At 43.1% G+C, this 13,092-nt stretch overlaps 1 protein-coding gene across 5 annotated transcripts in view; it reads left to right on the top strand.

Moving 5' to 3' along the window:
- Window positions 1-13,092, top strand: part of SUFU (SUFU negative regulator of hedgehog signaling) — a 507,756-nt gene that overhangs the window by 147,179 nt on the left and 347,485 nt on the right. For all 5 annotated transcript variants that reach the window (XM_078643658.1, XM_078643659.1, XM_078643660.1 and 2 more), the window contains exon 5: window positions 9,304-9,389. In XM_078643658.1, the coding sequence (XP_078499784.1) occupies window positions 9,304-9,389 (86 nt within the window). The remainder of the gene's footprint in view (window positions 1-9,303; window positions 9,390-13,092) is intronic.

The following is a 13,092-nucleotide window of genomic DNA, read 5'->3' on the forward strand; positions in this document are numbered from 1 at the left end:
CGGAAGAGTATATTTGAACTTTCATCAACCATGTGGGGGTCCACTGACTGATAGACCATGAACATCGTTTGAAATGAGAGGGCTTCATCAGTCCCTCACTTGTTGGAGCATGTTATCTGCCCTGTCAGGATAGATATTTAGCAGGAAACCTAAAAATAAATAAGAACGGTAAATAGTTTTGTGGTCCATGTGAAAAGTAAGAAATACATGAACCCTGGAGAACTCAGCAGGTATTTTTGTACAGTTGGAATGGGATTTGGGGCAGGGTTGTGATTTTTCTACATTTAGTGAGAGAATACCACCATTGCAAAGGCACTTATTTCTGTGCCAACATGCTAGAAGCAAGATGTTAATGAAGGATGGTCAATGGTGGCGGATGCTACCCAAAGGTAAAATGCAAAGACTCTTTGATTCCACTGTGTGTCCATTATGAAAATTTATAGTAATTTCGTTCCTTTAGCAGGCGTAACCTTTACTGGTCAGGGTTTAGCTGTTTGTGTTTCTGAATGTTCTTGGAGCTCCTTAATGACTCCAATCACTTGCATCTTCGTTATGTGGGGATGGTACAAGATGAGCCAGTGGCTTACTAGGTACTATTGTACTTCCTGAAAATCTAAGTTTTAACTGCTCATTTCATTGTGGTCTGGATTGTTCCTGTGAAAAGGGATAATTTACCATAGCTAAATGCATTAAATAAATTGTGGCTTTTACTGTAGATGTAAATCATTGTAGGACATTATTTGTGATGGTGTGGTTGGGCGTCAGAAAGCGTCTTTTTGAGTTTGCATCCAAATTCAGCAGACCACGGAAGAGCTACTTCCCTAGAATACGCTTGTTTGAGCTAAAGATGTCTGATGGGAAAAATATTTGGTGACAAGCATTAACAAAACCAATAGGTCTTGCCTATGCAAGAGCTATTGGCTTTGCCAAAGTATTTTAGCTATGTTGTACACCAGCATGGCTGCTGTTAAGCTTGGCTAAAAGTTAGTGTAGTGTTGTGGACGAGAAGGGCATAGAGTGAAGTTGTGGAAAGTAGATTGGCGTTGAGTATTGTTGAGCGGAGGGGCAGAGTGGCGTAAAGTGTCGTAAAGTGGGGTAGTGTGGCGTGGCGGTGAGTAGATTGTCGTGCCGTAGAATGGACTAGAATGGCATACGTTACAGTGGCATGGAGTGGTGTGGAGTGCCAAAGAGGTGAAGGGCGTAGAGTAGGATGGCGTAAAGTGTCAGTGGAGTGGTATAGAGTGTCACAGAGTGAAGTGGCATGGAATATCGCAGAGTGGCATGGAGTAGATTGTTGTATAGGGGAGTTGTAGATTGTCTTAGGCTGTAGGGGTGTAGAGTACAAAAGGGGGTGGTGATGGACGGAGCATCTGAACCAATCAAACACTCACACCCAGTCAACAGATCTGGGTTTAATCCATCACCGTTCTTTAGCCCACTCTGCCACCCCAGTTCAGACATGGCCATATGCAAATCAGTCTGACCCTGTGCCTCATGGGAACAGTCCAGCCCGAACTGCCAAGCCATGCCTTCCCTGGACCGGAAACAAGCTTCCTAGGACCGATTTCTGGCATTTCAGCCATTTTCAGCCAGGCTTGCTTGAATCTAGTGGCAAAGTGAGCAAGGGACTCACGTCTGAAACCGGTCCTAGGAAGCTTGTTTCCGGTCCAGGGAAGGCATGGCTTGGCAGTTCGGGCTGGACTGTTCCCATGAGGCACAGGGTCAGACTGATTTGCCATGGCCATGTCTGAACTGGGGTCGCAGAGTGGGCTAAAGAACGGTGATGGATTACACCCAGATCTGTTGACTGGGTGTGAGTGTTTGATTGGTTCAGATGCTCCGTCCATCACCACCCCCTTTTGTACCGCGTATGGGTGTAGAGTGGCATAGAGTGAAGTAAAGTGTTGTACAGTGAAGCATTCATGGTATGATAGTGCACTGCCATTACAGACAACACATTTTCAATTGAAATTACTACTACAATTGCACAGACAATCAGTTTTACTGATACAATTTCCACACAGTATCATTTGCTTGCTGTATAATTTTATCGCCTAATGTATTGATTTGTTTTGATAGTATTAAAATATTTTTTACCAGCTCACTTTCAGAATTACAAAACCGCATGCTTCACTTGTGGTTTCCTAATTCTGATATATTTTGAAATATTTGCACCGTTCATTTGCAAGCAGTTAAATTTTGTTATGTGCTGCAAAAAAATCCTTCCTTTCACACCCCCGGTTGTTAGATAAATCCTCTCACTTTGAAGTCAGAGGAAGAGAAGTAAACACCAAGCTCTCTCACAAGTCCGAGCCTGACATTTGGCCTCGATCTTTGAACGCACAGCAAATGTGCCAAGATAAGAACAATTTATCATGAACCCCTTTTATAAGGATTTACTTATTCTAACTTCAGATAGCATAACTAACTGTATTAGCATTTGTCGTCCTGCAGTTGTGGCAGGAGAGCAATTCTTAGAATTCAGATTCGCCTTCCTTCATCCACTAATGAAAGAATTCCCTTTTGATTGCTGCTAGAATGCTCACAACATCAGTTTTCACAGCATCTGCAATCTCATTGGGGCTTCTGGGGCAGGTGTCCTAGTTTCATAAAGTGCTACTGATGGCCTTACTGGGGTCTCTTCGTGGATATTGGTTGCTCATTTGGGACAAAGTCTGACTTTCTCCAGGTTTCCAAGTTGGGCATGGTTTTTAGTCTGGCCCTATTCAAAAACCAATTGCCCTGTGTGAGATCTTTGGGGCTTCATTTGGCTTGAAAGATCAGAATTCATAGCTAGCAGGATGCCATATTCTTTTCAGTGTATACCACAGGACCAACCTGTAGTCTCCACTGGACGAGGATATTAACTATTAACATACAATACTGTTCTAGAAGTATCATTAAACCAGTTATAAAGAGTTTGTACAATACTTAATGTATTGTGAAGCTTATACCATCATTTTGCAAGGATGTGACCACAAAATGCAATTTGAACAAAAGTAACGCGTTATCTGTATATACTTGTATGGATCATAAACATTGAATCAATAAGAATTTGTGAATAGAAAGTGCTCAAGGTAGTTTGAACACATGGTGCCTGTTCAGTTGTGTGGGCAACACAAAAAAAGTGATCACAATAGAAACAGACACAACGGAAAGAGCTAAAAGTGTTATGCCAATAGTAAGTGCAAAGTCCTTAATCCAGAAGGGATCAAAGTATTGACAGAAGACGGATATTTTACTTGGTTACCTAGCAGGACAATGCTGTATGTTAATACTTTTATCCTGTTGAATCTATGGATTGCTCCCATGGTGTACACTGGAATTTGTAGGCAGTAGGCTACCTTATTTTTTCAGTCTTTCAAGTCGAAGGCAAGAGGCAAGCTCTGTGATACTGAGCACTTTTCCTCCTGGTGAGGTAGAGTGGCAACCCCCAGAAGGGAGCCTCCACCTTCTTTGTGGAGGTCACCTTCATTTGCTCTACAAGTGTGTGTAATCCCTGCGAAGGTGACACTACTTGATTAAAAGACAAGCTATTCTCTATATCTGAACACTTCTCCCACTTAGTCTTAATGTCACATTCCAGAAAAGTATGCAATGCCCTAGAGCAGAGAATCTTTTGGCATCAAAACCTGTTCCAGTGACATGTTGCACTTTTAAGTAGATTCCTGCACCATCTCTGGGTGCAGAACTTTCTAGCTACTGCTACTGGGCCACCACAGAGAGGTTACACCAGTATCTGTTTCCGGGTTCGGTGCTGCGATTCCATTGCATCACAAGGTGAAGTTCATCTTCCTGCCTCAGCAGACTAGGATCCAGGTTTCACCTATTCCATTCACTCCAAAGAGTTGCTATGGGGAGTAGAGCCAAACCCCTTCTGTTGGTGTTTTCATTCACAGTACCGACTTCATAGAATATGCTTCTCTACTGACTCCTCGTCACCCCCTGTGGTTGAGCATGGCTCCTACCCTTTGAGGGTGTGCTGCTCGGAATCATCCATTCAGTTGAGTGGCTTGGTGCAGGAAGAAGCACAGAAGGCAAGCCTCCCCTAGTATTAGACTGCATCAGGGCTCCCAGCTGACCAGGATGCATTGCTCTCTGCTGCGGAAACCCCTTGTTCCTTTTGGAAGATTACCTGGAGTCTGGGTGCACATCTGCTTTGAAAGAGCACCATACCAACAACAATGTGACACCTGGCACAAGCTTCGCTGTTAGACTTCAGTGCTTGTACTAATTTCCCTGGAACAGCCAGTATTTTCCTATGGACTGTCCCCACATGCGCCATAATGAAAAGATTATATTCATTCGATCCTTGAGACCTGGAGCTGCTGGACCAAGTTTTGCCACACCTCTACCAGCCACCCATAGGTCTTCTTGCTGGATTTACCTCCTATATACTTTCATAATTCTTCCTCTGGGATGCCTGAGTTTAAAGTGGAAGGCCACACAGATACTATTGGACCCATCTCTGAATTGTGTCCAACTGCCAATGCTGTCCCCAAGTATGCATGGTTGCTCTATGTATCTGCTTTCTGATGAATGCTTCTAACTGCAGATTTCTCGCCATGTGAATATTCCATAGGCTTCAGATTGTATCCGGAAACTTTAAAGCAGTACTCCTGCATGCTGGTAGGTAGCATCGTGCTGCTCCCCAGCAACCCTGTTCCGTTCTGGAGTTCATGAGCTAAGTCCTATGTAAGCGTCACCCATGCATGCTGATGTCCATTTTTATCTGCGCTTAAGACATGGATCTGGAGCTGCTCCTTGGTATTTTCAAGGCTCCTCCTGAGGCAATTGGGTTCAGGCCTTGTAGGACTGTCGCAAACAGTAGCCTGTGACAGACACTCACAAACTATGTTTGGTGCTTGGGGTCGGAGAATGATTCCAGGGCCTGTGACAGCTGTCCCAGATGAATCCAATGGTCACAGAGGGGCGCAAGGCGAAGCTGTATGTTTCCAAACATCAGAAGATTCCATTCTGTGACCGTTCGATGTTGAAAAAAGGTTTTGTTCCCAAAATTGTTCCTGCCGCATATCCTCTTTGTGGTCAAATTCTTCAGGCAAGTCGAAGAAGAAGCACAACAAATCAGAGTGAGAATCGCCCCATTCTGCCACTCTCGAATTCCAAAGTGTGTCGACGTACCACCCTGCCACACCCCCGATCTCCATCAGAGACGATTTTAATCTTAGTCCCAATGCATCCCGGGTTCCTAGCACCATCGACGATATTGCTTTAAGTGGAGGTCTTTAGGGTGGCCATGCTACACATTGCCTGCACTTTACCAGTTCCCTTGGAAGCGCTTGTAGACCTTTAAGCTCTGGTGCACCCTCAGTCAGATTTCCACCCATGGGGCCACCCTCAGTGCGCCTGTGCATTTCAAACTGGCTTCAGGTTCAGAGGCGGCTCAGGTGGCGATTTTGGTTGTAGCGCCAGTCATTGGTCTGGTTCCCTACGCACTGACGCCGATGCAGACACCTCCAAATGCTGGAGGAGGATTCACAGCCCATTGTGCTTTCAGACTCCGAGAAGAATTCAGCCAGGCCTCGACCGGGGCGGTGCCCTGCTGTCACCACAGTGCAGCCAGACATCAACCCTTCTGATTTTGATAGCTTTTACTTGCCACTCAGTAGGGCCGGGACTTTACACAATCTTTTTGGCACTGATTTGGAGAATGACCGTTTTGGTGAAGGGGATACTTTTGCTCCCCAGTGTGATGAAGAAAACTGAGAAACTTCAGGATGCCAGTGGTTTGGATACTTGTCTAGATACTGACCTAGTTTCTCCTCCTGGCGCTGCCACCGAAGATCATGCCTCCTTCACTGTCATTATGTAAAGAGCGGCAGAAATGCGAGACTTTCAACCCCTTACCATGGTGGTGAAGATTAATGTTCTAACAGGTATTCCAGCCTTGTCAGTTGCCTGCAGAATCTCTAATATCATTTTTATGAAACACTCGCGCATACCCTTATGGGCAAAAAGTTTGGGACCACCAGTCAATAGGCAAGTTGCTTGGTGCCATAGGCCAGCAGCAGGCAACCCTGGCTTTCTTAGACAACATCCCATGCCAGAGAGCTTTGCGGTGCAGGGGTTCACGCGTAAGGTCAATCCCAAAGCCTTTTCCACCACCCCTCCTGATCATGAGTTTAAGAGAATAGACACATTTGTCAAGCACATCTTTTTCTCACAAGCCTTGCTCTGCGATCAGTAAATCCCAGCTGTTTTCCAGGTTGCTACTGCCATGCCATATGCGACATGGTGGTCCAAGATTTACCAGCTGTTCTGAGTGGCCTCCGAGCATTCCTGACTCAAGCTATCCAGTATGGCCTTGACACAGCAACATTTCTGATTAGCTCTGGCTTGGACGCAACCAATGCTTGTGTCTGGCAATGGGTATTAGTGTGGCACAGTAGCACCTCACCTGGATGAGGTCTATGGGAATCTCTAGGGAAACTCAAGCATCTCTATTGGACATGCCCTTTGATGACTCACCTTTTTTGGCAAGAAAGCAGACTCGGCCCTGGAATATTTTAAATAAAGCAGGGCCTCAGCACGGTCCTTGTGCCTATCTGCCCCACCCAGACAGTTCCACAAGCAATTTCGCCTCTTTTGATGATACGTTAGGGGTTTCCAGTACCACCAACCTCTGACCTTGCCTACAAACTAGTAAGTCTCCCAGCTCTTTTGGGGCACAGGCTATCTTTCAAAGGGCATCAGTGCAAAGGGCAACCCTCTACCCCCACACCCCCAGATGCTGTACCTGCAAAGCCTCTATAGGTTGGTTTGCACAGCACCCACCGCCCTTTTTCGACCGTATCTGATATTTCATGCATGAGTGGCATGATATTACTTCAGGCACGTTTTTCCTCCAAATGGACACTCAGGACTATGCCCTCCCGTTTCTTTCTACCCTGCTGCACCTTCCACCACCATCAGGACTGCTGACTTTGGACCACATATCCATCTTTCAGAAGGAAGTGAAGGCCTTTGTGGCCAAATGGGCCATCGAGAGAGTTCTGGCCTTGGAAGTAGGAATGGTGTGTTACTCCCTCTTCCTCCTTGTGCCAAAGGAGGACCGAGGCCTTAGTCCTATTTTAGATCTTCGCCCTCTCCATGCCTTTCTCCTAAAAGGCAAATTCTAGGTGCCTGCTCTAGCTTGGTAATGTATGTCCAAAATTAAAATATGTTTTTCTTGCCATCCTGTAAAGATTGTCTTTTTATGAATGCATTGATAATTGCAATGGTGGGGAACTAATAGAGAACTAGTGCAAATAAATCTTTGTAGTTTGGTTAATGAAAACAGTTACAAAAAGCAGTATTGAAAAAAACCATTAAATATCTCATCCTTGTCGAAAGGAAATAAAATAACATATCTTAGAGTACCTAATTAAATTGTGCTTATTGCTAGGTGTTTTGCTAAAACCACCACTTAAAAAACGTTCACAGTTCCACTAGCCAGCTGCTTATTTGTTGGATTAAAACATTCCTTGATCGCTGACTGACATGTTCTAATATTTAATTGTCTAATAAACTAAAGTAAAAATTTAGAACGCTCAACTGAAAAACCATGTAAGCAACAGATTAAATGAGCAATTGGCGGTTTCCAATATTAGTAAAAAATGCAGCTCCATTTTAATTTGTCCATTGTCTAGCCCGTTTCAAATAGGCCAAATCTCAGTCTAGCTATAAAACGACTAGCAGATAAATTGGCAGTATCCCATGGATGTACGGGTTTATTAAACTGACCATGTGCTGGAGTGCAAGACCATTCAAATTGTGGAGTGCAAAGAACCTAAGTCCCACTTGAAAGTTTTAAAGTGCAACCGTAGTATGGAATAGTTACATTGATTCAACAGTTGAAGAGTTTTAATTGAGTTCATCAGCATCTCAAGGTGTGATATTATTTTTATTTGTTGCATAACCATAGCTCCTTCCTTAGGAAATATCTTTGCGATCGCAACTGAGTTCTCTTTCAACCTTGCCAGAAGTAGACGATCCTGCCACCCTGATCTATAATCTGATTGACCTGGTTGAATTACATTTTGATTTGAGTTTGAGATTTTGACTGTGGTTGATTGAACATGCGTCTAAACAGATTGCATTGCTTCAAGTCTAGCTGTCTTATGAGGCTGGCTTGAAAGATCTCACAGCCATAATGTAGCGATGGCACATATTTGGCTTTAGTGAGTTTAAATATGCTTTTAATGAGGGGTGTGATTGATTATTTGCTAGTTTTAGAGATGCTTACATATTATTTCTCTTGCTTTTGCTTTTCTCTGGCTGTCTCGTGATGGGCCTGTTGCGGTTTAGCCATATTCCTATATATTTGTAAATGACGGCTAGTTTAGTTGGTGCATTGTTTAAATGCCTTTCTGTTTTTCTGCGAAGTTAACTGCCGAAATGCAGGATGTTAGGTTTCTCATAGTTTATAGTCTTGTTGTTATTAGAGCAATAAGAAGCTAGCTGATTGAGTTTGTATTGGAAACCAGCACCTATTTGATCAAAGATGACTGTATCATCTGTGTATATTAAAAGTTTTAAAGGCCTCCCACCTAGTTTTGTAGGGCAAGATCTGTTGTTGAACAGGGTGGTCCCCATATCTTACACGTACAGGTTAAAAAACTATCAGGATAGGACATAGCCTGTGAAAGGTCTCTCATGGTATAGATCATAGATCATAGATCATACCGCTTAGAGAGATTGTGTCATACATTTTCACTCATACCCACGTTCCTATGTAGAGTACTTGGATTGCCCTCAGCCAGGTATCATTAATGCCCTATCCCTTCAGTTTCAGCCATAGTTTGTTCCTATCTATTGTGTCGGATGATATGAAAAAGTCCATGAAGCACTCAAATAGGTCTGGGGTAGTGGATGTCATTAGTTTTTTGTTAGCGTGGACAGCTGTTAGGTTGTCAAAGGTGTCTTGGTTCTCTCTAAATTCTGTTTGGAACCATGGTATTAGCTGGTGGTGGTCAGCCCAGATTTTGAGATCCCTTATTTGCATATTGTTGGGCTTCTGTGTACAATTAAGCAATCACCCTGTAATTTGTGTGGGGGAACAAGAACCTTTTTTATACACATGACACGGAATAGAGAGTATTTAAATGACTGGTGATGGTTACGTTTGTGAGATGCTCTAAACATAGGCACTTTTAGTTGCAAATAGTTTTCCTTCGGTTTAGCCAAAATGGATAAACCCCAGTTGTCCCCAAGTTTTTATATTACTCTTGGGTCCCAGGTGGTTTGTCCACATTGTGACTGCTGGTACAAAATGAATACTTAAAACTGAGTTTTCTTGTTTAGATTGTTGGAGTTTGCACTGAAGAACTTCATGCAGCACAGCAATGGAATGGGCAAGGGATACTGGAACTCCTTCGAACTGTACCTGTGTAAGTATGGCTAACATCTTCACTGAATTTTATTGATATCCCTTGGGTTCATTATCACTGAATGCGAACATGTCCTTGGGCATAAAAAATAGCAGAGTTCTACTTATAAATAATTTCAATTATTTTCTTTCTAATGGATATTACGCACTTAGCTAAATCTTTGTGCTGAAAATATCTCAGCCGTGTGGTGCTTGATGTGGCAATTATGTCTCTGGATGTCCCTTGATGTCGCTTGATGCTGACAGAATGTGTATTCAGTTTAGATTTCAATTTTTTGTTTCTCAAGATAGGCAGAAGACATTCACCTGTTCAAAAGATGATATTTACTGGCATAGGTATATGCTGTGTCTGGTGTTCTGTTATTCACCATGACAGTCATAAGTTCCATGCTCAAGAGATAGTAAATGGATGGCTCCAGTAAGTTTGCTTGCTGGAATCCAATGGAGAACTGAAAGTGAGTGGCAGCAGGCTTGGTGCTTCCATTTCCTTGACTTGGACACCCATTGCAATTCTTCAGTGAAGCCACTGCAGAAAAACATAACGGAAGGTTGAGTGCTCGGAGTGAATCGCAGCCTTCGGCCAAAAGCATTTCTCTGGGAAGGTAAGAGTAACAAAAGAAGATGGTTAGGACAAGCTTTAGTCCCCTCTATTGTTCAGTAAATTGTTCTGGGAACAGACAAGGAACAAGGCTGTAGAATTAGTAACTCCACCACTGATGCCATATGTGACTTTAACAGCCCCATCTGGTGGTTGCTTTGCAATTCCAGTAAATGTGGTAGCTCCTGTTAACAGACAAATTGTAATGAGTGCCTATGGTGCTGGGTGAAGTTGATCCCACACTAATCCTCAACTTTGGGGCTGCAGCTGCCGCCTACCTAAGAAGTGGATATTGATGACCGTGCCCAAGGATGCATTTCATCTTAATTGCAGTAGTTTTCAAGAATATTATTGCTGGAATGTGTGGTAAGCCATCTTCTGTGCCTGCGAATTACAGCACTGTGCTGAGACTTACACGCTGTTGTCATCGAGTGGTAGACTTACTGCTGGTTCAGTCAACAAATACAAAAGATCAAGTCTATTATTGCCTTATAGTGAGTTGGAACACGTAGTTAGCAGATGTTAATCACTGACATTGGGCACTCAAGAAACCCAGTGAGCCCCTGCTAGTGGTGCAATCCATAAAGGTGATGAATCACAGAGACAACTCTACAACCTTCTTCTGTCTGAAGATAAAAGGTAGCCATTACTCCCTGCTGCTGTGCTAGTTCTATGGAAGTGTATCTTGTAACCTTGCATGTTCCTGTTGGTCTCCTACATTGTGCACCTGAAAAATGCAAGAGCGAACAGCCTGAGCTGGTGGCTTCACTTGTTACAGGAGTGAGAAATGTTCTAAAAATACGTCTGTATCATCTTTCTCTGGACACATGCGGCCAGGACACCATCAGACTGCAGATTAGGAAGTGTAAGGGAAAAAAACATGGCAGTAGGCCTTTTCCATTTATGCATCCATGATCGCCTGTGCTGCTCCTATTTTGGCACGAGGCAAAGACTCGCCTCTTTAAAGAACTCTACATCACAATTCACTAACCGCCCATAACTCATCTACCTCGCCTATCACTTATTGACTTTATGCTAGTCTTTGACCCTACACAGTGTTCTATTGCATTTTGGCTTAATTTGCATTCTAAAAATACTGTATACATACATAAAGATATACACCTTTAAGGTCCAGTTTTGTGCCACATATTCGCATTTGCCAATTACTTGGCTACTAAATGTAATCCGTTCGCCTTTTAAAGCGGACAGTGACCCGATTCATTAGGGGACGATGTGATGCTGGATTAGACTGGGGTTTTTATCTACATCTTTCTTCCAACTTCTGATTTACAGGATTGCCCAGAAGACAAGAGGGGCCTTTGCTTCTTTTTCGTTGGTGACTATAGCTTGGCCTGGTCTTGTCATCTTCTTGGACCTTAAGAAAGACCTCATCATCTTGGAGGGAGGAAGAACATTTCAGCCTTCCCTAATAATGCTCAGTTTGAGCACATGGTTATTTAGGAGTTTACCTTTGCGCTCCCAGATCTATTTTCTGAGAATTTGTATGTTGTGTCGGACTAATTGTGACGAGGATCATCATAAAGGCATTTTTCTCCCTTTCTCTTCTTTATCCTGCCTCTCCATTGTCTGTCTCATTCCTTATACATGCAATATCCTGTTTATTTGTTTGGAACAGATTTGATTGGTTATACATATATCTATACAGCACTTAAAACGCATATCTTTACAGCTATTCAGTTTACAGTGCTCAGCCTATATTTCTACTTAATGTGCCATTCCCTTATACAGCAGGCCTAGGTATAATCTTAGCATTCAGCTTTCCTGGATGTGGTCAATAATTCCAATTACCAGGTATCTCATTAATTTCTATGAACCGTAACAACCCCTCCTTCCCCTCCCCCCTCAACACCTTCCTCAGGTGTTTCATGGTGGGCCAGATTCAATATAACAGAAATAGGTTTAGTTCCTTCCTTCTCGTTCCCAGCGTCTATCCCCCACAAACCATTTTATCCTTTCAAACCATTTAATGAAATCATATTTGCAATATTACTTGCCTTCAGCTATAGGGCGATTCATATCATCCCACCACATCGTTGCAGTACTCTCTAGATTCTTTCTGGAGGTACTTTTTTTTTTTTTGAAGACCTTTATTTGCACTTCACAGCAATACAAGCATGGGCCTACAACCATCCCGGCCGGCCGCTAAGCAAGTCCCAAGGTAAGCAGAGCAATGTAAAAGAAACAGCGGTCGATAAGCCGGGGCAGGTAAGTATCCAGGATAGAACTCGTATGTAAGCGTATAGCGTAGAATACAGGATTTAAGAAGGTCAATTTTATAATGAAGAAAAGTTAAACTGAAAAAACATCAGAAGAAGTGTCCGACAGTCACACACGATCCTACAATAGCAACATGAAACAGAACCCCGGAACGAGTGCGAACACAAGTAAGGACACGGGGGCAAGGCATACTTTATTTATTTATTTATTTTTAAAGTTTTATATAGCGCGGACAAGATCTTTGCAGATATCAGAGCGCTTTACAGAAACAGGAGGTAGGGTAGACAAACTCTTGAAAACAGTATAATATTTGGTAGTGAGAGAGTTACAATGTAGGGTAGCAATCGCATAAGAGTATACACAATAATAACAATCAGGAAACCAATAATAAAGAGGCCGTGCAATGTCTTTGCTCCAGTAGCGATCGAATAAGATTATAGCCCCCCAGAGGGTGAGTAAACACACTGTTGAAAACAGTATAGTAGTCGGTAGTAAGTGATTGCAAGTTAGTAGAGCAATCAAATCATAGTGTAAACCCTAATAAACAGTCTGGAAACCAGTAATATAGAATCCGTGCAATGACTTTGATCCAGTAGCAATCAAACAAGAGTATAACACGGATAAACACTCAGGTAGCCGATAATATAGTAGCCGTGTAATGTCATTGTTCCAGTAACAGTAGGGTTCAGGTGAACTTAGCCATAAGGATGGCTTTTACCTCTTTCTTGAAGAGTACAGTGGAGGGGATAAGCCTAGTTTCTGGCGGGAGTGCATTCCAGATCCTAGGTGCCATTCCTGAGAAGGAGCGTTTGTATGTCTTTTCCTTCCGGAATCTACGAGGTTTCAGGAGGAGGTTTTTTGTGCTTCT

Source organism: Lissotriton helveticus, chromosome 5_1 (assembly GCF_964261635.1).
Source record: "Lissotriton helveticus chromosome 5_1, aLisHel1.1, whole genome shotgun sequence".
In the NCBI taxonomy this organism is placed as follows: Eukaryota; Metazoa; Chordata; class Amphibia; order Caudata; family Salamandridae; genus Lissotriton; species Lissotriton helveticus.